This window comes from Lupinus angustifolius, chromosome LG01, assembly GCF_001865875.1.
Source record: "Lupinus angustifolius cultivar Tanjil chromosome LG01, LupAngTanjil_v1.0, whole genome shotgun sequence".
In the NCBI taxonomy this organism is placed as follows: domain Eukaryota; kingdom Viridiplantae; phylum Streptophyta; class Magnoliopsida; order Fabales; family Fabaceae; genus Lupinus; species Lupinus angustifolius.
Window position 1 is genome coordinate 33433040 of NC_032009.1, and position 23691 is coordinate 33456730.

Sequence of the window (23691 nt, forward strand, 5' to 3'; positions counted from 1 at the left end):
AGTGTAATATTTATTACAAATCTTTAGTATTTAAGATTTTTTTTAGACTTTGTTTTTATCTTGGATGAAGAACTCATGTGATATCTTACAAAGGGATGCTAAAAGGAAATTAAAATAGGAGTACCGTAAAGATTTAAACACAATCAGTTTATGTATTATTACTATTTATTTGAATTATTTTCTATGAAAAGTTAATGATAATTGAAAGTAAATAATGGATTATATAATGACAATATTAAAAACTCTTACATTGTTAGTATATACATATTTTTCTAAATTAAAAATGATTATAACTTGCTTTAGAAACTTTAAGATTTAAATACTCACACATGTAATTTAACCAATTAAATTCTTCTAATTACTTTTGTCCAAACTTTGGTAGGTAAAAGGGTTGAAGTAAATTTTTAGTTATTTTATGATAACGACTAACACATTTAGTTGAGCACGTTTCGAGTCGCACTTCATTTAATATATTGTACTTTATTGACAAAGTAACTTACTTTTCTAATAGCTAATAGTTCAGTATTGAAATATAATAGAAAGAACGATTATCTTATTTTTAAATCTATTTTCTTGAAAAATAATTCAATATCATCATTATCTTTGTCTAGTGCCTAATTGTTCAGTACTGGATAATACTAGAAATGATATGCATAAGCTAGTATTAAGAGTTGGTAATAATTGTTTTCTCATTTCTGTCTTGTAATTTTTCAACAACTAATCATTTTGTTATCCAATTCAATGTAATATTACATATTATTTTAAGTGATTTAGTCAATTTTAATTAATCATACAACTAATTTTATCAAAATAAAGCTAATTCAATCCATTAATCGTAACTTCTAACTCCAATTTTACCACTTTCAACTAGTTTTGTCAAAGATAGCATGACCCAAATTTTGCCTTGGAAGTTACTTCTCTATTTGAAAGCTAGCTTCCCAACTTAATTGAATGACATCAAATGTATTACATGGATAAAATTACTTTGTTCTCACTCCAGAAAACATTAACCCAGCCTTAATATCATACTAAGAAAATTACATTATAGAATTCATATTTCCAAGTCACATGCATTGATCCAATGACCTTAAAACGATGCGTCTTTGACAAGGGTTTTTGGGTTGATGGTAACTTATTCAGCTTAATATAGCCTTCTAAAAAACATCTCGCAAACAAAGTCTAGCTATTATAATAAGATTTCATAATAAGAGTGTAACTAGAGCAACGTGTTTCTTTTGGAGTGGTGATAGTGTCGGCATGACCAACCAGAACATTGACGACTACGATGTGAGCACTAAACTATGAACACCGCAATCAGTCAAAGGCATCATGCTGTTGAACGTATACAAAACTCTCCAATATTTGAGAGAATCTCAACTCCGTCACAAGAGTTGTCATGAACAACCCATGAGATGCCCAGTTTGTGGAGGCAATCATGGTGGACACTATTCTAACTAATTCCAAGCAACCTATGAACCCGGAAAGGTATATTTCAACTACCGAGTATATAACTTTTACAAGGAGAAAAGATTTTTGACTATTCATGGTAAAGTTACATTAAAGGAAACAATGATGACACTGATTTCTTCTTTTACCTTCTAATGAAAACTGACATATATCTAATTCTGAAGGGAAAAAGAATATAGTCTGAGAGATAACCAAGAGCCATGCTAAGTGCTGCTCCGGGACCTCCGAAATTCTACAGGTTGGAAACCAGAAAATGTCTCAATTCCTTCTAATATCTAGTTCGTTTCTCTAGGATTTCTGAACAAGAATTTTACATTGTATTCCCCTTTAAACAACTATATTTGGAAAGAAAATATGATGGGGTACCAGGGGGGTGCCTCCAGAACTTGATCGTAGAACAAAATCTCAATTGTGTTAGGCTAAACTAGCCATGAAAATTGCAATTATTAACTTGGAGCCAATCATAGAACCTCATGAGCCTTTCCGTAATACCTGTTTATGAATGGAGACTGCAAACACAAACAACTGGACGTTGTAAAAACAAGAGAATGCATTATAAATGTAATAAATGCAATCAACTAAAATTTCAAGACATAGGAGTAATAACTTCAGAATCAGAGGCTTTACAATAATGGATATAGTGATATACCCATCCAAACGTGTTTTTTTACTTAATATTAGGTTTCACTTATAAACATGTTGAGGGATTGGGTTAGCTTCATTTCATTGATGTTTTCTTCATTGTGTATTTTCTTTTGATTTTACGTTGGACCTCTTATCCACCAAACTATCTGTAACTATCTCTTGGTCTTAATATTTTTTCTTTTATCCATGACAATGAGTCATCTTAGAATGCCCAAGCACATACCTTAACATTTGATACATCAGGTGCATCTGGAGATTGCACAGGGTAGAACTTATAAAATCTCATAGTCTCAAATGCAGACTTTGTTTCCTCACTCATGTCTGCAATGGCTTTTTTCCGAGCTTCCCTAGCCTAGATGAGAGTGAATAGGTAAGAATGCAGAAAGGAACACATTATGTGAGGAGCCAACAGTACAGAAAGTACCTCTCTATTAGCTTTTTTTGCTTCACGAACTTTTTCTTTGACAAATTCCTGAATAAAGTAAAAGTATTAGCCTAACTGACTGCATAAAAGGTATAGAAAAAATTAACCAACTATATATCTTCCATAGTTTGGTACCTTGAAGGCATCCTTTTGATCTTCTGATAATTCCTCCTCCTCTATGAGCTTATCAGTAAACTCCTGCAAAATAGAACCCAGTCCATCATTATTTTATTTCCGGTTGCCCTTTTATTTTTATGCTATCTAATAGGAGGGCAAAAAGATGGTTCAATAGCGAAACAAATGCAAAAAACAGCAAACAAAAGACGATGTATCCTCATATTTCTCAAAGCCCCATCCTTGATACAGAAAAGTTAAGATTTTCTGGAGTTCAATATAACATAGTAACATGCAGCCAATTATAGACAGCAGTGGGTCTTGCAAAATAACATGCAGAGGAAACATTGAACTTCCTGCAGGTTAATATCAAGCTATTATGAAAATTGGCTATTGATTGTAGCTGTAAAGGCATAATAATTTCAAAACTAAAATCACTAGCATGCTTAACCTGACATTTTAAATTGCAAACACCAAAAAGTTAATTCATTACCTCAAGTTCATCTAATTCCCAATCAAATTCACAGAACACCTGCAATAAAAAAAGTAAACTTAATAAATAAAAAAATATGTCTATCCATATCATATGGAAAAATGACACTAAATAAATAAAAAACACATTTTGTCAATTCAGTAGAAAAAGTTCCATCAGAGGCTTTACAATAATGGATATAGTGATATACCCATCCAAACGTGTTTTTTTACTTAATATTAGGTTTCACTTATAAACATGTTGAGGGATTGGGTTAGCTTCATTTCATTGATGTTTTCTTCATTGTGTATTTTCTTTTGATTTTACGTTGGACCTCTTATCCACCAAACTATCTGTAACTATCTCTTGGTCTTAATATTTTTTCTTTTATCCATGACAATGAGTCATCTTAGAATGCCCAAGCACATACCTTAACATTTGATACATCAGGTGCATCTGGAGATTGCACAGGGTAGAACTTATAAAATCTCATAGTCTCAAATGCAGACTTTGTTTCCTCACTCATGTCTGCAATGGCTTTTTTCCGAGCTTCCCTAGCCTAGATGAGAGTGAATAGGTAAGAATGCAGAAAGGAACACATTATGTGAGGAGCCAACAGTACAGAAAGTACCTCTCTATTAGCTTTTTTTGCTTCACGAACTTTTTCTTTGACAAATTCCTGAATAAAGTAAAAGTATTAGCCTAACTGACTGCATAAAAGGTATAGAAAAAATTAACCAACTATATATCTTCCATAGTTTGGTACCTTGAAGGCATCCTTTTGATCTTCTGATAATTCCTCCTCCTCTATGAGCTTATCAGTAAACTCCTGCAAAATAGAACCCAGTCCATCATTATTTTATTTCCGGTTGCCCTTTTATTTTTATGCTATCTAATAGGAGGGCAAAAAGATGGTTCAATAGCGAAACAAATGCAAAAAACAGCAAACAAAAGACGATGTATCCTCATATTTCTCAAAGCCCCATCCTTGATACAGAAAAGTTAAGATTTTCTGGAGTTCAATATAACATAGTAACATGCAGCCAATTATAGACAGCAGTGGGTCTTGCAAAATAACATGCAGAGGAAACATTGAACTTCCTGCAGGTTAATATCAAGCTATTATGAAAATTGGCTATTGATTGTAGCTGTAAAGGCATAATAATTTCAAAACTAAAATCACTAGCATGCTTAACCTGACATTTTAAATTGCAAACACCAAAAAGTTAATTCATTACCTCAAGTTCATCTAATTCCCAATCAAATTCACAGAACACCTGCAATAAAAAAAGTAAACTTAATAAATAAAAAAATATGTCTATCCATATCATATGGAAAAATGACACTAAATAAATAAAAAACACATTTTGTCAATTCAGTAGAAAAAGTTCCCTATCATAATTACCGGTTTTGGCTCAGCTGGATATATTATTTGAACCTCGGTGCTTTGTTCAAGTTCATCTTCCTTAAATGGCTGGTAGAAATCTGCAAAAAGAGTTGAATCATTAATGACTACCCTAATAAGAACACTAACAATAACTTATGTACCATTACGCTTCAAACAAAATGAAGTACACACAACTAATGAACCAAATAACAGTGAAGTTCTATAATATTGCTGATAGATAATATTCTACAATATTTGGGGTTTCTATTGATCTTCTTCTCATATGCTGGACCAAACCACCTTGATGCAATTCTACAATATTTTTCTTTGCAAGTGCAATTCTTACTTCCTTTCTTTTTTTAACTATGGAATAAAATTCCATATTTCGTAGCAATGGTTAGAGAAGACAGTTATTTTCATCTCCATAATCCCTAGTAGATAGAACAAATAAATGTAACCAGGTAAAAATTGCACTACTCTCAAACCAGAAACTTACAAGGCAAGCAGTACTCGTATTTCTTCAAACGATCCAACTTCAGGTGTTTTAAAGCAGACCTGTACCACATACATTATGGCAAAGGAAAGATGAAGTCATATTCATGTATGTACTACATTAAAGGTCAGTCAGTCAAGAGCGTAGATAAAGATATAAACATCCAAATACCAACATCTAAAGTAAAGACCTGATTAATTGACCAGTGTATAGGAAATAAGCTGCCAACTTGAAGGTGGTAGAAAACATGATCAAAATCATCAAATCATAAGCATTCAGCTTTCCTAACTAGCATTCCTTAATATATATTACAGATCCACATACTCACTTATTTCATATGGCCCAAAGATCCAAGACACTACTCTTTAGTGATCAAAAGAAGTAATAAAACGCCACAGGCATTACAGATAATTGTATATTTAAACGCCAAGCCTATTTCTGCACCACAGCAAAGATAACGAAAACACTTTCCAAAATTCACATAATGCATGTGACAACGCAGTTGGATCAATTAAATCAGGCTTGTTCTGTAGGGTATTGCATTATAAACAACCAAGAACCAAGGATGCCCCAAAACACTTCCCACCCACTGATCCGAGCAGCTTATTTAAAAAACCATTGAAGTTCATCAAAGCAATAATATAAATTTGAACAGAGAATCATACACAGAGTTGGGGATTCCACACACAATTTCAAAAAATAATAACTACAGGTATAGACAAGGTTGCAATTAGAAAAGGGGTATGACACAAATATGATAGGCTTATATATAGCTCCTAAAATTTAACTTCAAAAGTGAATAATGATAACTATGAAATAAATAAAGAGCGAACATAATAACAATGATAGGCATGCTTTCATAACTAAGGTAAACAATAAGGGAATAGGAAGGGGCCATGTTGGCATGTGGGAAATCTGTGTGATCAGCATGTCGTGGAGTTATTTTAAAAGAAATAGAGGGCAGAATCAGGTAGTGGGCAAAGAATACTAAGAGACTGTTCAGAGAAAATTCATTTAACACAATAACGAACAAAAGAGTTTTAGCAACAAAACAAAAAACTACCAAGGTGCAAGAGACTAATCTCTAAGAAAGATTTGTTTCAGAGCAGATCACTTAAATGAGAACTTCTAATGTACCAGCAAGTTAAGAAGCATGCGCATAGAATACAAGACTGTGAGACAAAGTGAAAGAAAAAGGTATACCTTCTTTGGGTGCATCTCAAGATAAATATTTTATGAGACTTTAGCCTATCAACTTGGCTATCTCTGTTGAAAATATAAAATTATGAAGAAGATCAGAGTTTAAAATAAAGCAATATTCAAATATGCAAACCAAATAAAGCACCACAAATAAACAAGTTGGGATGAATACCGGCCCTCCAGGGGTATATATGGAACCCAGTCCATTTTCATTTGTTTCATGGGAATTATCTCTTCAGACTCTCTCTGAACTGAATTGATCCCAATTTTATCAGATGGTGGGAAGGGTGATACAACCTGTTTGCAGAAAGAAAGTGAAATGCAAATCACCAAAATTGATACAAGGCGGATCTACAGGCAACAGGACACATGCTAAGAACTGGCATTTCAAAACAACACATTAATACCAAAAAAAGGTTGGGCATAAGGGCCTTAAGTCTATGCCCAAGAACCAGGTTCTCATGTGGAGGCACATAAATCATAGCTAGGCGGAACATGTATTATTGCATTTTGCAAGATCGAGGGACTATGTTTCATACAAGAGCTCTAAAGCAATAATCTATGTAGTCAACGCAACTATAATGTACATGTGGGAAGCTCAGTTGGACAACTTACAGCTACTACAACAGGAATGCAGACAACTTTGCTTTCGCCTTTAAACCAGACCAGTTGAGCTGTGGATGACAAAATGAATAAGATGTAAGATGAATGAGCAAATAAGGAGAAATTGCGACCAAGCAAATCCAAGCTACCATCTTCAAAATGACCAAAAAACAAGTTAGCAAGGTACTTACGCTCAGTACAACCAAAGAGGTAAACCTTTTTCCCATGCAAAACACCACCCTCTTCAAATGCATTCTGAAACACAAATTACAACATCATCAGTAACCCGTCGAATAAATCAATTAACTTCATCAGTAACCCGTCAATGAAAATCCGAGACAAAAAAGCTGGTCTCGATACTCACTTCTAGATTAGAGAAATCCCACTTGAATTGATAGACCGTATCCAATTGGTCCCACTGCCATTATAACACAAAGTAGTTAGAAAATTACGCAACAAATAAATAATGACCATATAAAAAGAAGAAAATGTAGAAATTCAACAAACCTCTGTACCAACAGGAAATGTTTCCTTCCATAAGTCTTCCTGCACAATTAAACCAACAAATATCATCTATCAACAATGCCAATTAGCACTACAATAGAAATATCACACTCGATTCAGATCTATTCAAATTATTGAAACACAATTCTCTCAGTTTGGTAAAGAATCGTGAATTGGTTCTTGTGTACCAATTAATGTTTCTTTTGTGAATTGGTTCCTATAAAGCACAAACCAGATTTCCCCCTACAATTCAAGTTAAAGAAAGAATAAAGAAAAGAAGAGTAATTGGTGATGTGCACTCATCTATATGAATGAGTTACAACAAACAATAAAAAAAATTATCCTGAGATATTTCTCCTATAGTGAAGCAAAAGTTGATTCAAACCTACAAGAAGTAACCCTGCAAATGGTTGTACAGGAAGCTATGGAAACCCTGCTAAGTATACCCCCGATGTATCGGTGTTTGGTAGTATAAGATATAACATACTATGTACCCATACGATAGAGAACCGTGTATCATCTGACTATATTTCAGATTTTACGAAGACACTTATGACGTCAATGAATCACGGATACTTTAAAATAGTTGTTGCACCAGTATCTAATACAAATTAGATACTTCTTTTTTATCTACATGTCGAATTAATTTATGATTTTTTTCTGTATCAACTTATCGTATCTGTATCTATACTTCCTAGCTAAACACCTTATCTAATCCCTAATATATAGCCGAAAATGAAATATAGTTGAAACATGCAATAATAAGAAATATTCAAAACGGTTATATCAACTTCCAAGTATAGCTATAACTAACTATATAAAACGAAACTTGAATGAATATAGTAAACAAATGAAGGTGAAGGCGTGAAGCTATAATACGACTGTCGTTTAACAATTCACGTATTATTGAAGCATTTTACAATGTAAAAAACGGAATAACAGAAACGACATCGTTTGAAGTTCGAAAAATGGAATTACCAAGTTGCGTTGATCTTCGAAGTATTCAGGTTCGGATTCAGGTTTGGATGGCTTGGCTCGTTTAGGACGAGGAGGTTGGTTTGTTTTGGACACCTTCTCTTGGTTCGTTTTCCTCTTCGTTCCTTTCCTCATTGTGCTTCAGTTTCAATGGAGAGAATCTAGAGAGAGAGAGAGAGAGAAAGAGAAGAGTGAGGTAATAAAATGATAAAGATAAGAAATAGGGTTTGGTGTTTGAAGAAGAAGAAGGCGCTAGATCTTGATTCAAATTGATAGTGAATAAATAGAGAAAAACATCTATATATTGAAACCTACATTACATTATAGTTCTTTATACTGTAATTTGATTCTTCATAATGTGTATGAATTTTTATACATATATATTATTTTTCATGAATATAATAGAAAGATTTTTATGAGGGTTTATATGTCACCTTCTACAAAGTAAACCCACTGTTTTTTAGATAAACAATCATTTTAAGACAATAATTTAAGCAGTATTTATATATATAGGTAAGTTATATTTTCTAACCACTATAATTATGACATGTATATTATTATTTTAGTTTTTAGAAATATTTTTGTATAAAAATATTACATAAGACATATGTGATGATTTTAATAACTAAATCAGATAACTTATCTCTAGTACGGGAATATATTTTATTCTCCTAATTCAATTATGTTAGAGTGGTCAAAAAAATATCTACCTTAAAAAATTATATTTGTTATTTAATATGTAAAAATTGTATGGCAAGAATTACTTGCAAATTGAAAAGGTTACACATCAATAACAAATAGTAGCTTCACGTATTATTATATGTTTCTATATTTGTTTATATTTTTTTTTAGTATTATCAATATATTTCTTATAGTAAGAAATTTATCTCTTCAAATTTTGTGGATGATAACATTGATTTATTGAAAATTTATTTGCATTTGATGATTTGGGATTAATTTAATAAGGATAAATTTGAGATTGAATGGCATTTGAAATTTCATATAAGTCATCCATGATTTTTGACGAGACATATTTCTAGCTACCATAATTGAATTGAAACAGGGGATAATTTATATTTTTAGACAGCGTAATTCTATCTTTTTTATTTGATTCTTATTAAAACTTATACTATTATATTACATTCTATATATATTATCTATACTAGGAAAAACCCAAAATAACCACCCCTCATGGTGTAATTTGTGGTCTCCCTATTTGGCCCTCACTATATTTTAATTTTTACAAAAAAATCATATATAACCTAATGTTCTTCTCCACCTAATATATGCTCATATTATTTGGTTAATTATTTTTTATTCTTACATTATGACTATCAATCCTTAATGTAGAACATTACACCAATCAAATAAATTCAACTATAGAAGTGTAGATTACAAATATTTAATACAAAATATTATGTTTGACATTTATAACATACAAACTATACATTATAAATAATAGAAAAGCAGGTTGACAGACACGATAGTGACTGTCAACGTGCTAGTTTCTTAAAACTAGATCTACTATTAATATTTATAACAAATTTATTTATTCTATTCTATAAATAATAAAGTTGTTGAATTAAAAAAGGTTAACGACCAAAAAGCTAGTCAGAGTAAAAAACGCATTAATAAAATAACTTATTTAAATAAAGTATCGGATTAAAATTGTAATTTGGAAAATAGTTTTTTATTTCCAATCAATTAATCCCCTTTATGATTACATGATTTTGTCAACTAGATCTACACGCACATATCACATAATTGTTTTAAAAGGTTTTCCTATTAGTGTATGTGCTGATTTAAGGAAGTTTAACGTAGTTTCAAGTTTGCTAAATACATGTAGGGGAGACATGCGTAAAAAACAATAAAGGATATTATATTCTTTTAAAATAATAAATTTAAGAGTAAATTAGTGAAACAAGTTTTAGTAAAATTACATAAATCACTCATAACTTTTCTACACCTACGGACCTACCCAACCCTTTAATTTTTATATTTTCATTACACTGACCACCCTGCGTGAAAATAAGTAATCTTTTAAACAAAAAATGTGATAAATGCAATTAAGTTAAACAAAACATGATATATTATGAAGACTAAATAATATACAAATCAATGTATCTTTATTATTTTTTTGTTACAAAATGCATCAACAATTCTAAAGAGATATTGTTTAAATCATTCTTATATTATATCGTAATGAACCAAAAATAAGAAAGAGATATTGACTCATATATTATTTGGAATTGTTTCCACATTATACCATGTTTTATTTAACTTAATTATATTTATCATGTTTTTTGTTTAAAATATTACATTTATTTCTCGTATATGAGTGATCAGTGTAATAAAAATATAAAAACTAGGAGTTTGTGTAGATGTAAAAAAGTGAAATGTGATTTGTGTAATTTTGCTAAAACTCAAGGGGTGTGAATTACTCTATATTTAATATGAGTAATAATGATTTTGATAAAAATGAAATAAAAAATGATAACCAAACAAGTTTTAAATGATTAATTGTTATTTTATACTAAACTTCAAGACTTTTAATCAAACTCTATCTAGTATTATGGATGTCTTAGGCTAAAGAATTTCAAACTAACAAAAGATCGTATACAATTTTTCTTCCTCTAGATTTCTTATTGATGGTGAATTTCTTTTGTCTTCCTAAATGGGTAAGAGTGTTAAGATCATTTTTTATTTTGTCAAGGTATAAAGAATTAAAAAATAATTAAAGAGAAAACTATATATGCACTATCATATATTATTATCGTATCATCTACAATTCATATTTAATTATTATTGACTATTGAAAAAATATTTTAGATAAATGATGAATGATATATTATGTATGTATAAATTTTTACAATGAGAATTATATATATTATACTCATAAACAAAATCTTTATAAATTAATAATGCTAGACCATGAAAAATTATGTATTTATAGAAATATTAATTACTTATTAAATTACCAATTTATCGATTTAAACCGTGTTGAAGTAAGAAAAATCATATTGAGGACAAAGCTGGGGGTTGATGGATCTTTTGAAATCATTGAGAAAAGTTAGAGATGAAATCTACCTAGATTTAAAGCATAATAAAAACAAAAAATAATAAATTCATATTTTGCCAAATTAATTATGTTTCTAATTTTTGAAATATGTTGATTTACGGTATTGGCTGTCTATAATATTATATAAGGTTTTCTTCAAAACTATTATCTTATTATTTAATCAACATTATTAATTTTGTGCACTAACTAACATAGGTTGAAACGAAACAAATGTTATTTTATTATGCTTTTATTCCTCCCCTTTTCCATTTCAGTTTGTCAGCCTGATTAGATAATGCGTTAGGTTCAAATTTATATTAAATGTAGTTTAAAATCAAGTTTGGGACTCAATTGTTTAAAATCAAGTTTGAGACTCAATTATATGAATGGCAACATGTAGAATCAGTGTCAAGTTTGTGTTTGCTCAGCCTTGAACCTGAAATTCAAATCCTGAATTCTAATTAATGGATTGAAAAAGGTACTATCATTCTCGAACCTGTCAAATTTCAGGTAATCGAACTCGACGAGAAGCCATCCAAAACATTTTATTTATATATACAGGTTATATATATATATATATATGTCAAATTTATAAATATAAATGTTTTATATATGAATTTATGCCTAATTTTATAATTTTACATATATTGATCGCAAAATTTCAACTGTACCAAACCTGAAAATTAAATTTAGATAAAATCCGAACCTAGTCACATTGAGTTTTCGCTGTTAAATTCAAGTTGAGTTCACATGGATACTCATAAGTTCAGTTTTCACTGTCATCCCTACTCAAACTCATTAATTAGTTTAACAATTTGAAATAGTTTGAGATGAACTCCTTAACTAGTTTAATGCATTCATTTTATTAATGAAATAAATTAAACTTGAGCTGAAAAACTCACATTGTTAAATAAATAAATTGATTTTAGAGTTAGTATATCTCAATTCGTTACACTTATAAGCTAAATCAATTATATATATATGTTAACACATACATATACAAGTAGATAATATTTTACATATTAAATAAATAATCACTCATCAACTTGACAAACTCAATCAATCTAATTAATGAGTTGAACTAAACAGATTACCAACTCATGATGAAGTAAACTAATTCTAGATGACAAGATGAATTTAACAAGTCACATATATAATTTGAGTATGAAAAAAATAGCTCATATCAAACTTAATTTGAATTTCAAACTAATTCAAATTTTGTGAAAGTGAACAAAACTTTGAATTGGTTGATTTCCAACCATAGTTTTAAACTCAAGAAGAGGCTTGCAAGTCATCGAACTAAAGAAAATAATTTTTTTAATCATAGATGATATAGTATCTTAAAAATATTATATTCATTCATATTTATTTATTGATTTGAAGAATTTTTTGTTTCATATTTAAAAGTACATTCCTCAATATAAATGATGTGATTAGGAGTTTTTTATTAAATAGTAACTAGATTATTATTGATATTAGCAAGTTTTGTATTCAGATTAGAATGTGTAACATGTATTCAAATTGAAATATGTAATATATAAGTTTTTATGAGAGAAAATTTCATTAAGGTGGTAACACATGTCATAGATGATGTGGTTAGAAGTTCTTTTTGTTAAATAGTAAATAGAATAGAAATACATTAATTATAATTTTCATTTTCCAAGTTTACATTTATTTAATATTTTATCGATAGTAAAAAATAATGAAAAATATTAAAATTAAATGCAAATCAACAAAATTATTACAATTTGGTGGGGTATACTTAATTCAATAAATTTAGGAGAAATAAAAGGGCATTCACCTTAAACACATAATCGTGAATGAAAGGCCAACCGTCAAGTCTTACATTAATTATTAACTAAATTAGTTATCGCCGCCACCCCCAATCGACACGTGTCAGTTGCATCCTCATTTCCTTGCACCCACGCACTTCTTTTTTCTTCATTTTCTCCAAACTTATGGCACATGATAATCATGATGATGATTAAACATAGTATATACTTAATTATTACAAACTCTCTCCTTTCATATTCTATCTACTATTTAATATTTACAGTTAATTATTAATTATGTAATAATATTTAGGTACACATGGTACATATTATTATATGTTATTCCAAAGTTTCAATGGTTCCTGCAAAACCCTAGCCACCTTCCTTTTGTTCATAGCATGAACCCCATCTGTAAGATATTTTTTTATTACTATTATTGTATTTCATTTCATTAATTAAATCATTCTTTTAGTTTTTTTTTAATATGTTAGTATTTGTTGTGAGCTTGAATCCTCAATCTCTCTCATTCCACATTTAGCCATCAAATTACTTTATAACTCATGAACTTCTTTGTTCCATTCCTTAAACTCCCTCACCTTAACCACCTTTAGTTAACTATGCTGGTTTGAAATATGAAAATCTTTTGGTTCCACTATTGATAATTTGTAATAATAAAGCCAGCATGTTTCATTTCTTACATTGTTTTAGGTTGTTAGTGCTCAGAATATTAAATATTCAACATTCTGTATAGTCACTTATTTCAATTTTAATTCATTTTCCTTTTTTTATAACAAAAATGATGGGAAGGTTGATGTGTTGTTTTACTTCTTAGTGGGAGAAATTGGACCCCGGGATAGGTAATTGTTGATGCAATGACAAAACCGAGCATTTTATAATGATGTGGGGTCAGCTATATGGATCAAACAATGTTATAATGTTTTATTATAAGTCTTAGCAAATTCTTGATGTGCAGCCAAAATTGTTGTTTCCTTTTTTGTTTTTTTGTTCGCTTCATGCTTTCTCACGCATTTGTTGCTATTGTTGTCGATTCCGAATTTTGCTCGCAAAGCAATGCTTTTATGCCAGAGATTCCTCCACAGTTTCAACTTTACATGGTTCATGAGTTGTTCTGAGCAAAATTGATTTTGTGGTTGTCGGTCGTAAGAGATTTGAAATTGGAAATTCGTTCAGCTGGATGCAGGTTGGTTGAAGGGGTAGTGCCTTTTGTGTCGCAGATGGGTGAAGACGGCTTTCGTGTTGGTGGGTTTTCAGCTGGTCTGGCTGTGATCTTGAAAGATGAGGAGAGAAAGGAAAATTCGCGACTTCTTTCTTGTTGTGATGATTCGAGTCATCAATCTATGGAGCGAACCCTCGAATACGTGTTTGCTCTTCCTAATAGATCACTCAATCCAGTGACTGGTTCAATTGACAGCAAATTTATTTGCTCTGTCATTAGGAAGGATTTCTCTAAGTTTAATTCGAAATCCAGTAATTCATATGATCGAAGAGATGGAATTTTTGTTAGAGGTGGTTGTGGAAATAATATTGTAGGCCTGGAAAGTTCCAGTATCCGTGGTGATATTGGAATCGTGAAGCAGCGCCCTTTGCTTGTAGAGAGCATGTCAAATTTCAGCAGTGTGAGGGCCAATACTTGTGTTTGGAAAGGAAAATGGATGTATGAAGTTGTGTTAGAGACATCAGGTATACAGCAGCTCGGTTGGGCTACTCTTTATTGCCCTTTTACCGATGATAGAGGTGTTGGTGATGCTGATGATTCATATGCATACGATGGGAGGAGAGTTAGCAAGTGGAACAAGGATTCCGAGACATATGGCCAGTCATGGTTTGTTGGTGATGTCATTGGATGTTGCATAGATTTAGATCGTGATGAAATTCTATTCTTCAGGAATGGTAATTCACTTGGGGTGGCATTTCGGGGGATTCGTAAAATGGCTCCTCCTTTGGGATATTATCCAGCAATTTCTCTCTGCCACGGCGAAAGATGTCAATTGAACTTTGGGGCTCGTCCCTTTAAGTATCCAATTGCCGGTTACTTTCCTCTCCAGGATCCTCCATCTAAGAGCTACTTTGTCACTCAGTTGCTGCATTGCTGGTCAAGGCTGTTGGACATGTATTCAGTGGAACAGGCTGAGTATTCTTTAGTTCAAAAGTTGAGAAGAGTGAAGAGGTTTATTTCATTAGAAGAATTTTTTCATCCTGTTTCTCATGCAATAGCTGAGGAATTATTCTCTGTATTTGGAGCAGATGCCAGGAGCCAAGAGTATATGGTTTGGGGTCCATTGTTGTCTTTCATGTTTGAAGTTTTCGGATTGCATGAACCCCATGATTATTCAAGCTTGGATCAAGTTGTTGATACGCTGCTACAATTTAAGGGATCTCATTTTCTGTTTGAGCACATCATAAATGCCCTTTCCTGTGGTTGTAAAGTAGCCCCATTTGTTCTAACTGAATGTCCATACTCTGGATCATATTCCCACCTTGCATTGACATGTCATCTACTTAGACGAGAAGAACTTATGGTGCTTTGGTGGAAGTCGCCATATTTTGAATTCATGTTTGAAGGTTTTCTGTCACAAAAGAATCCAAACAAACAGGATCTGGAGTCCATGATACCAACTGTTTGGTGGCCTGGTTCACGTGAAGATGCAACTTATGAAGGTAACATGATGTTCACAACTACAGCTCTGTCTGAAACAATCAGCAAGGTAAATTCTTTCTCCTTCATAAGACTAAACCGGTTATCAAAAATGTATATACTAGAGGGAAAAAGAAAGTTTGGTTTAATAATAACAAACTTCCCTCTTTATGATAGACATTGGTATCTATAGAGACAGAAAGTAGAAGAAGTTTTTAAGGGAAATGCCACTAACTCAGAATCAAATTGATTCTGATAGGGTTCTAGGCAATTTTTATTAAAATTGAGAGAAGAATGAGAGAAGAATTACAAGATTCAAGAAGAATGAAGGATCCCTCGATCCTATTCCACTAATTCCACAATCAGTTAGTTAACAACTCAAAACTCATTTCCCCCCTTAAAACAATTCTATTTATAGCAAGGCCTTCCTAATTGACTTAACTACCCAAGGGTAGAAAAACAAAGTTTGTTATTCTAACCAAACTTTCCTCCTTCCCCTTTTATATACATTGGTAACCCTTGGCTGGGTATGAGCCTTATCACTTTACCCTTAGACAATTAGTTAGTTAGTGGAGGGAAGATTCTATAGATAGAAAGTGGTTAGCTTGGAGGAGATTAGTTAGGAGTTAGCACTGATTTGGAATCAGAAGCTAAGATTGGATCGTGGGATCCAAGTTCTATGTTCTCTATTCTCTATTCTTCTTGTAACTCACTCATCTTCAATAAAATTTACTTAGAACTCTAATAGAATCACATTGATTCTAGGTTAGGGGCGATTCTTTTTTCCATTCTAATTGCATTAATCTTCTCTCTAATTGATACCAATGTTATCACTGGTATCAGAGCACCATTCTTGGCGCCTGAGGGTTGGGAAAACCACGATTTCTGCTGCTGTTCTTGCGTATGGTATCCACGAGAAGCATGGCGATAGTTGGGGCCAAGAAAGAGAGGAGGTACGTACACGGTTGGAATTGAATGAGGCGCGAATGAAGAGAACTGAGGAATTAGTCGCTGCCATCGCCGACAAATTAGGGATTGGAAAAGGGGCCAATTCATTCGACGGAGGCAGTGATCACGAAGACGAAAGCGAGAGCCCTGGAATTCGTCATCACCAGCGTGATAAGTGGAGGAGGTTGTAGATACCTATATTTGTGGGAGAGGATGCTCATGGATGGGTACAACGACTGGAACGATACTTCACTATGAGGGGCATTACGACAGAAGAAAAAATGCAAGCTAAAATGGTGGCTTTGGAAGGAAAAGCGTTGAGTTGGTTCGAGTGGTGGGAGAGGTGTAACCCTAAGCCCACGTGGGAAGGTTTCAAGCTAGCTGTGATCAGGAGGTTCCAACCTTCTATGGTTCAGAACCCTTTTGAACTGCTTCTGTCTTTAAAGCAGGAAGGAGAGGTTGAAGCCTATGTAGAAGAATTTGAGAAGTATGCAGGGGCTTCAAGGGAAATAAATCAAGAGTTTGTTAAGGGGTTTTTTCTTAATGGACTGAAGGAAGAAATAAAGGTGGAAGTTAGGTTGTATAAATTGGTGACTCTACCTGAAATCATACAGAAGGCTCTCTTGATTGAACAGAAGAACATGATGATTAATAGGAGGTCAATGGCAAGTGTCACCACGACATGAGGGTATTTTCGAGGTGGATCAGTGAATAAGGTGGTCACCTTGGATTCCACTCAATCTGGTGGGATAAGAAGGAGGGATCTTCTGTTGGTAGTGTCGGAGGGGGATTCAGAAGCCTACAGGAAAGTGATAGTTCAAGAAACAAGGGTGAATTTAAAAGATTGTCAGCTGCAGAGATGAAAGACAAGAGGGAAAGGGGATTATGTTTTAGATGTGATGAATCCTTCTCTAGGGACCACATATGTAAACACAAACAATTGAGCATGCTTCTTATGGCAGAGGAGGAAGAATGCTTGGGAGAGGGGGTTGATTCCTTCAATTTCTTGCAATTGTCATTGTACTCAATGAAAGGGTTAACATCAGTGAAATCTTGGAAGATAGGAGGGGAGTTGAAGAAGGTTCCGTTGTGATCATGATTGATTGTGGAGCCTCACACAACTTCATTTCTCAGGAGTTAGTGCAGAGGGTGAAATTGGAAGTTGATAGGACAAAATCTTATGTGGAGGAAGTGGGGGATGGTCACCACATCAAATGCCAAGGTAAGTGTTCACAACTCAAGTTTTGTATCCAACAATTAGAGGTACAGCAAGATTTCTATTTGTTTGGTTTAAAGGGGGTTGACTTGGTGTTGGGGCTAGAATGGTTGACCAGTTTGGAAGAGGTGAAAGCTGATTTTGGGAAGATGAAGTTGTTAGTGTCAACAGGGGAGTCTATAGTCACCTTGGTAGGAGACCCTGCACTGTCTAAGGCAGAATTGTCACTGGATGCTTTTATGCAAGTCCTATTGGAAGAGGGTGAAGGATTGTTGATTCAGTATGGGGCATACTAGTCCAAAAGAACTCAGAGGGTGTCCCTTGAAATCTGTGATGTGGTACAACAATTCCAAGAGGTGTTTCAAGATTCAGTGGGACTGCCCCCTTCAAGACAACATGATCATGTCATTCACTTGAAGGAGGGGGCTGATATTCCTAACATCACCTTATAGATGCCCCTATTACCAGAAGGCAGAGGTTGAAAGATTGGTGGTGGCTGAGATGCTTGAGGCAGGGGTCATCAGATCCAACATAAGTCCATATTCAAGTCCAATCATATTCATGAAGAAAAAGGATGGGGGTGGAAGTTTGTATGGATTATAGGCCCCTTAATAGGATCACTGTGCCCAACAAATTCCCTATTCCATTGATTGAAGAGTTGTTAGATGAGTTAGGGAATGCCAGGGTTTTTTCTAATGAGGGAGGAAGATATAGGAAAGACAACTTTCAGAACTCATGCAGAGCACTGTGAGTTCCTGGTTATGCCATTTGGCTTAACCAATGCTCCATCTACCTTCCAAGCATTGATGAATGAGGTACTCAAGCCATACTTAAGAAAATTTACTTTGGTTTTCTTTGATGATATTCTTGTGTACAATTCAGATATAGCTACTCATGGCAAACATCTTCAATTGGTGTTAGAAGTTTTGATTAATCATTCACTAAGAGCAAACCTAAAGAAGTGCAGTTTTGGGCAATCCAGTATAGAATACTTGGGGCATATTATCTCTGAAGGAAGGGTAGCTGCTGATGAATCCAAGGTTGAACCTGTTAATTCCTGGCCAAAGCCTGTCAAGAGTTTGAGGTTTTTTTTAGGGTATTATAGACGGTTTGTTAAGGATTACGACAAGATTGCAAAACCCTTGACTAACCTGCTTAAAAAAGATGCTTTTAAATGGGGTGAGGAGGCCACAATTGCTTTTGAAGAGCTTAAGAAGGTTATGATGCAATTACCCCTGCTAGCAATTCCTGATTTTTCTAAGGAATTTGTAGTGGAAACAAATGCTTCTAGCAAGGGTTTGGGGGCTGTTTTAATGCAAGAGGGGAAGTCCCTAGCCTTCTGGAGTCAAGGTTTATCTGTAAAGGCTCAGCAAAAGTCAGTTTATGAGAGGGAATTAATGACCTTGGTCCAAGCTATCCATAAGTGGAAACATTATCTGCTAGGAAGGCACTTTGTGATAAGGACAGACCAGAGGAGTTTAAAGTTTCTTATTGAACAAAGGTTGTTCTCTGAAGAACAATTCAAGTGGGCTGTTAAATTGATTGGTTTAGATTTTGAGATTCAATACAAGCCAGGCAAGGAGAACTCTACCGGTTATAAAAAATGTATATGCTAGAGGGAAAAGGAAAGTTTGGTTTAATAATAACAAACTTCCCTCTTTACCCTTAGACAGTTAGTTAGTGGAGGGAAGACTTTATAAATAGAAAGTGGTTAGCTTGGAGGAGATTAGTTAGGAGTTAGCACTGATTTGGAATTAGAAGCTAGGATTGGATCGTGGGATCCAAGTTCTCTGTTCTCTATTCTCTATTCTTCTTGTAACACACTCATCTTCAATAAAATTTACTTAGAACCTTAACAGAATCACATTGATTCTGGGTTAGGGGCGATTCTTTTTTCCATTCTAATTGCATTAATCTTCTCTCTAATTGATACCAGTATTATCACTCCTTGTCTGAAATTATCCTGTGCATTGCTATGATTGGTGGAATATGATAGTAAGACAAAGTTTGGGGAGAGTGTTATAAAGTGAAATGAGGCGAGTATCATGCAGTTTATTCCAATTTTGATGTGCCTACATGAATGATCTTTTATGTTTCTCGAGTCTCGACATATGTTCTTGTTCAATCATCTGTTCCAATTACTGCCCCTCCTAAGTAGGCCAATGGGTGCAGAGGCATGGCTGCTTGGGTTCCTAACATCACATAAGTAGTGCTGGAAACTATAGTTGATGCAGGGAACATATTGAGAATGAGAAATCTGTATGTAAATTTGATGTTGAAAATGAGGTGAAATATTGAATACTTAACATATTCCTACTCAAATAATCATGTGGTATAACTATAACTAATGAATATGAATGCTCCCAGTTACTCCATAAGTTACCAAGGGTAAAATCTCTGGCATGCTTCTGTTCCTTCTTAAAATAATAACTTATTTATTTGATATACTGATTATTCTAGTTGATCATGACCTCACTTTCACTTTATAATCTCCTTCTCCATCATATTTTCATCCATTTCCACCTGGTTTGAGAATGCAATCAAGGAATAGGGGTGATGGTCAACGTTTATGCCCTCATAATTTTTCCAAGGTTGAGGAAATTTCGTCATGTGCTAAGTACTTTATCTCATTTTTATCATATAAAAATTATGCTCATTATTTAACAAAATAATGCTAATCATAAAATTGTTTTGTTGCTTTATAATTTTTTTGAATAATATAATTTCTTATCCAAGGATAAAATTTTGTGAATTATTGTTCTTGTAGATGCTCATTCTGTAGTTTACTTAATTTATCTCTTTTAACTTTTCCACATGCAGATCGAGGAGAAGCACAGGGATCTTTGCCGCTTAGTGATACAGTTTATACCACCTTCAACACCTCCCCAGTTGCCTGGGGCAGTGTTTAGGACATTTTTACGAAACCTTCTACTGAAGAACAGAGGAGCAGACCGAGATATCCCACCCCCTGGACTTTCTAGTAACTCAGTTTTTGTTTCAATTTATACAGTTGTACTTCATTTTTTGTCTGAAGGATTTGACTTGGGTGACATCTGTGGCTGCTCAGAGAGCTGCAAAGCAGGCATTGGCTTACTTCATAGAGGTGGTCTACGAAGTTTTCCTGTAAGGTTGTTTCTGAAAAACGATTCTCTTGGAACTGATATTCCCAGGCTTGGAGGCTCCTATGCTCGTTTATCAAAGCTACACCCTATACTTCATCATGAAATGGAAGTGGTTCAATGGTACGAAGGCTGCATGGATGATGTAGAAACCAGAGTTACGCATTCAACCAGGCAGAAGCCATGCTGTTGTTCTAGTTATGACCCTGATTTTGCAGGAAACTTGAAGAATCCAGCCAAATACAGGGCCAAAGGTTCTCGTAGCCATTGTAGCTCTATTCCAGAAAGGTCTGGTCATGTCACTCCTGAATGCATTGATAGGAGTTTGGAAGATGAGATAACAGATAAACCTAGCTCCAGTGATCAATCTGAACCTAGGTGTGGTCATCGCCAGGTGCATCGTATGAAGACTTTACCTAAGGATAGTGCTTTGTCTAAAGCTACACTACTAGAAGAAGAGCTACTTGACGTGTTACTGTGGTTGTATAAATATGGCCTTGCATCAAATTTCAAGAATGTCAGTATAATTTACTCTTTACTCTCTTAATTGATGACTTTATTATAATATGATGGGAAATGATATATGGGTATTTCCTTGAGAGTTTTTTGTGAGTGTGTCTATATATTAGACACACGCGTAACACAATCTTCTTCAGTGTCTTTACGTCTACTCTGCACAATAACACGTATTCGTCTTGATTATGAGCGGGACTACACTTGTTTTGTAGGCATCATACTACATGACTCATCAGGCACAGACAATCTTGTGTTTGGAGGAAACTGATAAGCAAATAAGAGAAAGATCTTGTAGTGAGAAATTGAAGCATTTGAAAGAATCTCGGAATGAATATAGAGAACAGGTTATCGATTGTGTCAGGCGTTGTGCTTGGTAAGATGACATGCAGCAGTTCTCAATTAACTCTTGTTTTATCGTTCATTCTTTCCATTTTGTATGTGCTTTTGCTTTTCAACTAGCTCTATACTTCTGAATGATGTTAGATTGGAAATTTGCCGGAGTAACAGTTAACTAATGTGGTTTTTTGTTGTTATTTTCTCATTGTTAACCTACTTTTATGACATCATTTTTATGTTGTTCTTTGTTTCTAATATTAAAATTTAGGTTGTAAACATTCTGGGTTTCTGGCTATTTTTTTTTACCCAGAGGCACATATTATTTGCTCTCATCACATTATTGGTTTCTTTTGGGCATTTCCTGTTTATAGGTATCGTGTATCTTTATTTGCACGATGGAAGCAGAGAGGAATGTTTGCCATGTGCATGTGGGTTGTCCAGATGCTGCTAGTTCTGAGCAATATGGATTCAGTGTTTATCTATGTCCCCGAATATTATTTGGAAGCTCTGGTAAATAAGAAGTTGTAACTGGTTTAAATTTTGACAGTTGTTTTTTACTCACTTAGCTGCAGGAAAAAATAAGTGTTCAATAGTTTTCTGGTTACCCTCTTCCTTTTATTGGGCTTTACTTTGCTCATCTTTTGACATATTAGACCGTGTCCTTGATACTATGTGCTTCCCTACTGGTAGGAGAGAGCTATAATAGGAAAGAATAAAATTTGATATTGGCTTGGGAGTTATGCATATCCGACCAGCCTCAGTTAATCTGTCTTCAGTCTTCACATATTACTAATTTATCCATTAAGTTTTATTTTAGGATTAATGTTTCTCCTTCATACAGGTTGATTGCTTTCACGTGTTGCGGAAAAGTGATCCTCCATTTGTTCCATCCACAGTTTTCATCAAGCAAGGACTTACTTCATTTGTACGTGTCATATTTCGACCTTTATTTCTCTACTTTTATTTCGTTTTGCTAAAGGTAATTCTAGTGATGCATAAGTGTCTACTTGGATATCTGGTACTACATTTTGGGTAAATGGATGTTTGAGGTCATATAGTCATATGATATCAGCCTACAAGAAACAATTTGATACTTCAAATTTTGGGTGTTAGAGTTTAGATAAGTATCTGGTGTCTTGTACTGTCTCCTAATGTAGTCATCTCCAAATATTTGTTCGGTCTCGATCATAATTTTTTATAAACTCAAGGTAATAATAGACCCATCATTTCACTGGTTTTCAATTCCGTTACTTGATAGATTTGGGAAAGTTTTAATACCATGTTGGATGTCATTCACATCTGGTCATTGACTTACTGGGGTGACCTTAATATGGTAGGCATTGGCAGTAAAAATAGATACAATTAGTAGAAGGTTAGAAGTGACTTTATTTTCAATACTTGAGAATTAAACACACTAATGATTTATTGATTGGGCAGTATCTTTCTCTACTGTTTATAAAGACAGCAAAGTGGTAGTTTCCGTCATTTCTCTTTGCACCAAAAGTTTAAAAAATATGCTTATGCAGTTTGTTAATTGAAGTATTGAGCTCATATAAGAGTATAGTGTTATAAAAGAAAACATGATTAAAACAATGTAATTTGATATTTCTAATAACCTGAACCTCATTTTCCTATGCACTTCCCTTGTTTTTCTCAGTTTCTTTAATCCAATCTGCATTGCATTTTCACTTGATTGCAAATGTATGTGCAACTTTCTAGCATTTATAGGACAAATTGTAGATGAACATTTTACTTCTTATGGATTCATTGGATTCTATCCTCTCTA

General features: G+C 33.5%; 2 protein-coding genes across 5 annotated transcripts in view; one reads left to right on the forward strand and one right to left on the reverse strand.

The window, feature by feature from the left end:
• On the reverse strand, nt 1462-8547 carry LOC109361431. 2 transcript variants are annotated; one of them, XM_019606898.1, is made up of 15 exons: nt 8492-8529; nt 8288-8456; nt 7313-7351; nt 7170-7223; nt 6997-7060; nt 6818-6876; nt 6375-6499; nt 6206-6268; nt 5006-5064; nt 4528-4607; nt 4361-4399; nt 3889-3951; nt 3754-3801; nt 3553-3681; nt 1462-1976 (listed from the first exon to the last, which is right to left on the reverse strand). In XM_019606898.1, exons 2-15 carry the CDS (start codon nt 8417-8419, stop codon nt 1929-1931), a joined length of 1002 nt encoding a protein of 333 aa, XP_019462443.1. In that variant the 5' UTR covers nt 8420-8456; nt 8492-8529; the 3' UTR covers nt 1462-1928. The 2 variants fall into 2 exon arrangements, with proteins under 2 accessions (XP_019462443.1, XP_019462436.1); XM_019606891.1 differs by having other exon boundaries at nt 8288-8547.
• LOC109361450 (E3 ubiquitin-protein ligase RKP-like) overlaps nt 13254-23691 on the forward strand; it is a 32928-nt gene continuing 22490 nt past the window's right edge. Inside the window, exons 1-6 of one of the 3 annotated variants that reach the window (XM_019606913.1) lie at nt 13254-13525; nt 14306-15840; nt 20755-21570; nt 21782-21942; nt 22277-22415; nt 22747-22830. In XM_019606913.1, coding sequence (XP_019462458.1) covers nt 13513-13525; nt 14306-15840; nt 20755-21570; nt 21782-21942; nt 22277-22415; nt 22747-22830 — 2748 coding nt within the window. In that variant the 5' untranslated portion in view covers nt 13254-13512. Of the gene's footprint in view, nt 13526-14183; nt 15841-20754; nt 21571-21781; nt 21943-22276; nt 22416-22746; nt 22831-23691 lie in introns of all 3 variants that reach the window. The other 2 variants (XR_002109295.1, XM_019606921.1) reach the window with 2 other exon arrangements.

Coding starts and splice junctions, on each gene's coding strand:
- LOC109361431 (XM_019606891.1), bottom strand. CDS start 8,419: ATGAGGAAAGGAACGAAGAGGAAAACGAACCAAGAGAAGGTGTCCAAA. Junction 6,877..6,996: donor CCTCTTTGGTTGTACTGAGC/GTAAGTACCTTG, acceptor TGTCATCCACAG/CTCAACTGGTCTGGTTTAAA. Junction 4,400..4,527: donor ATCCAGCTGAGCCAAAACCG/GTAATTATGATA, acceptor TTTTTATTGCAG/GTGTTCTGTGAATTTGATTG.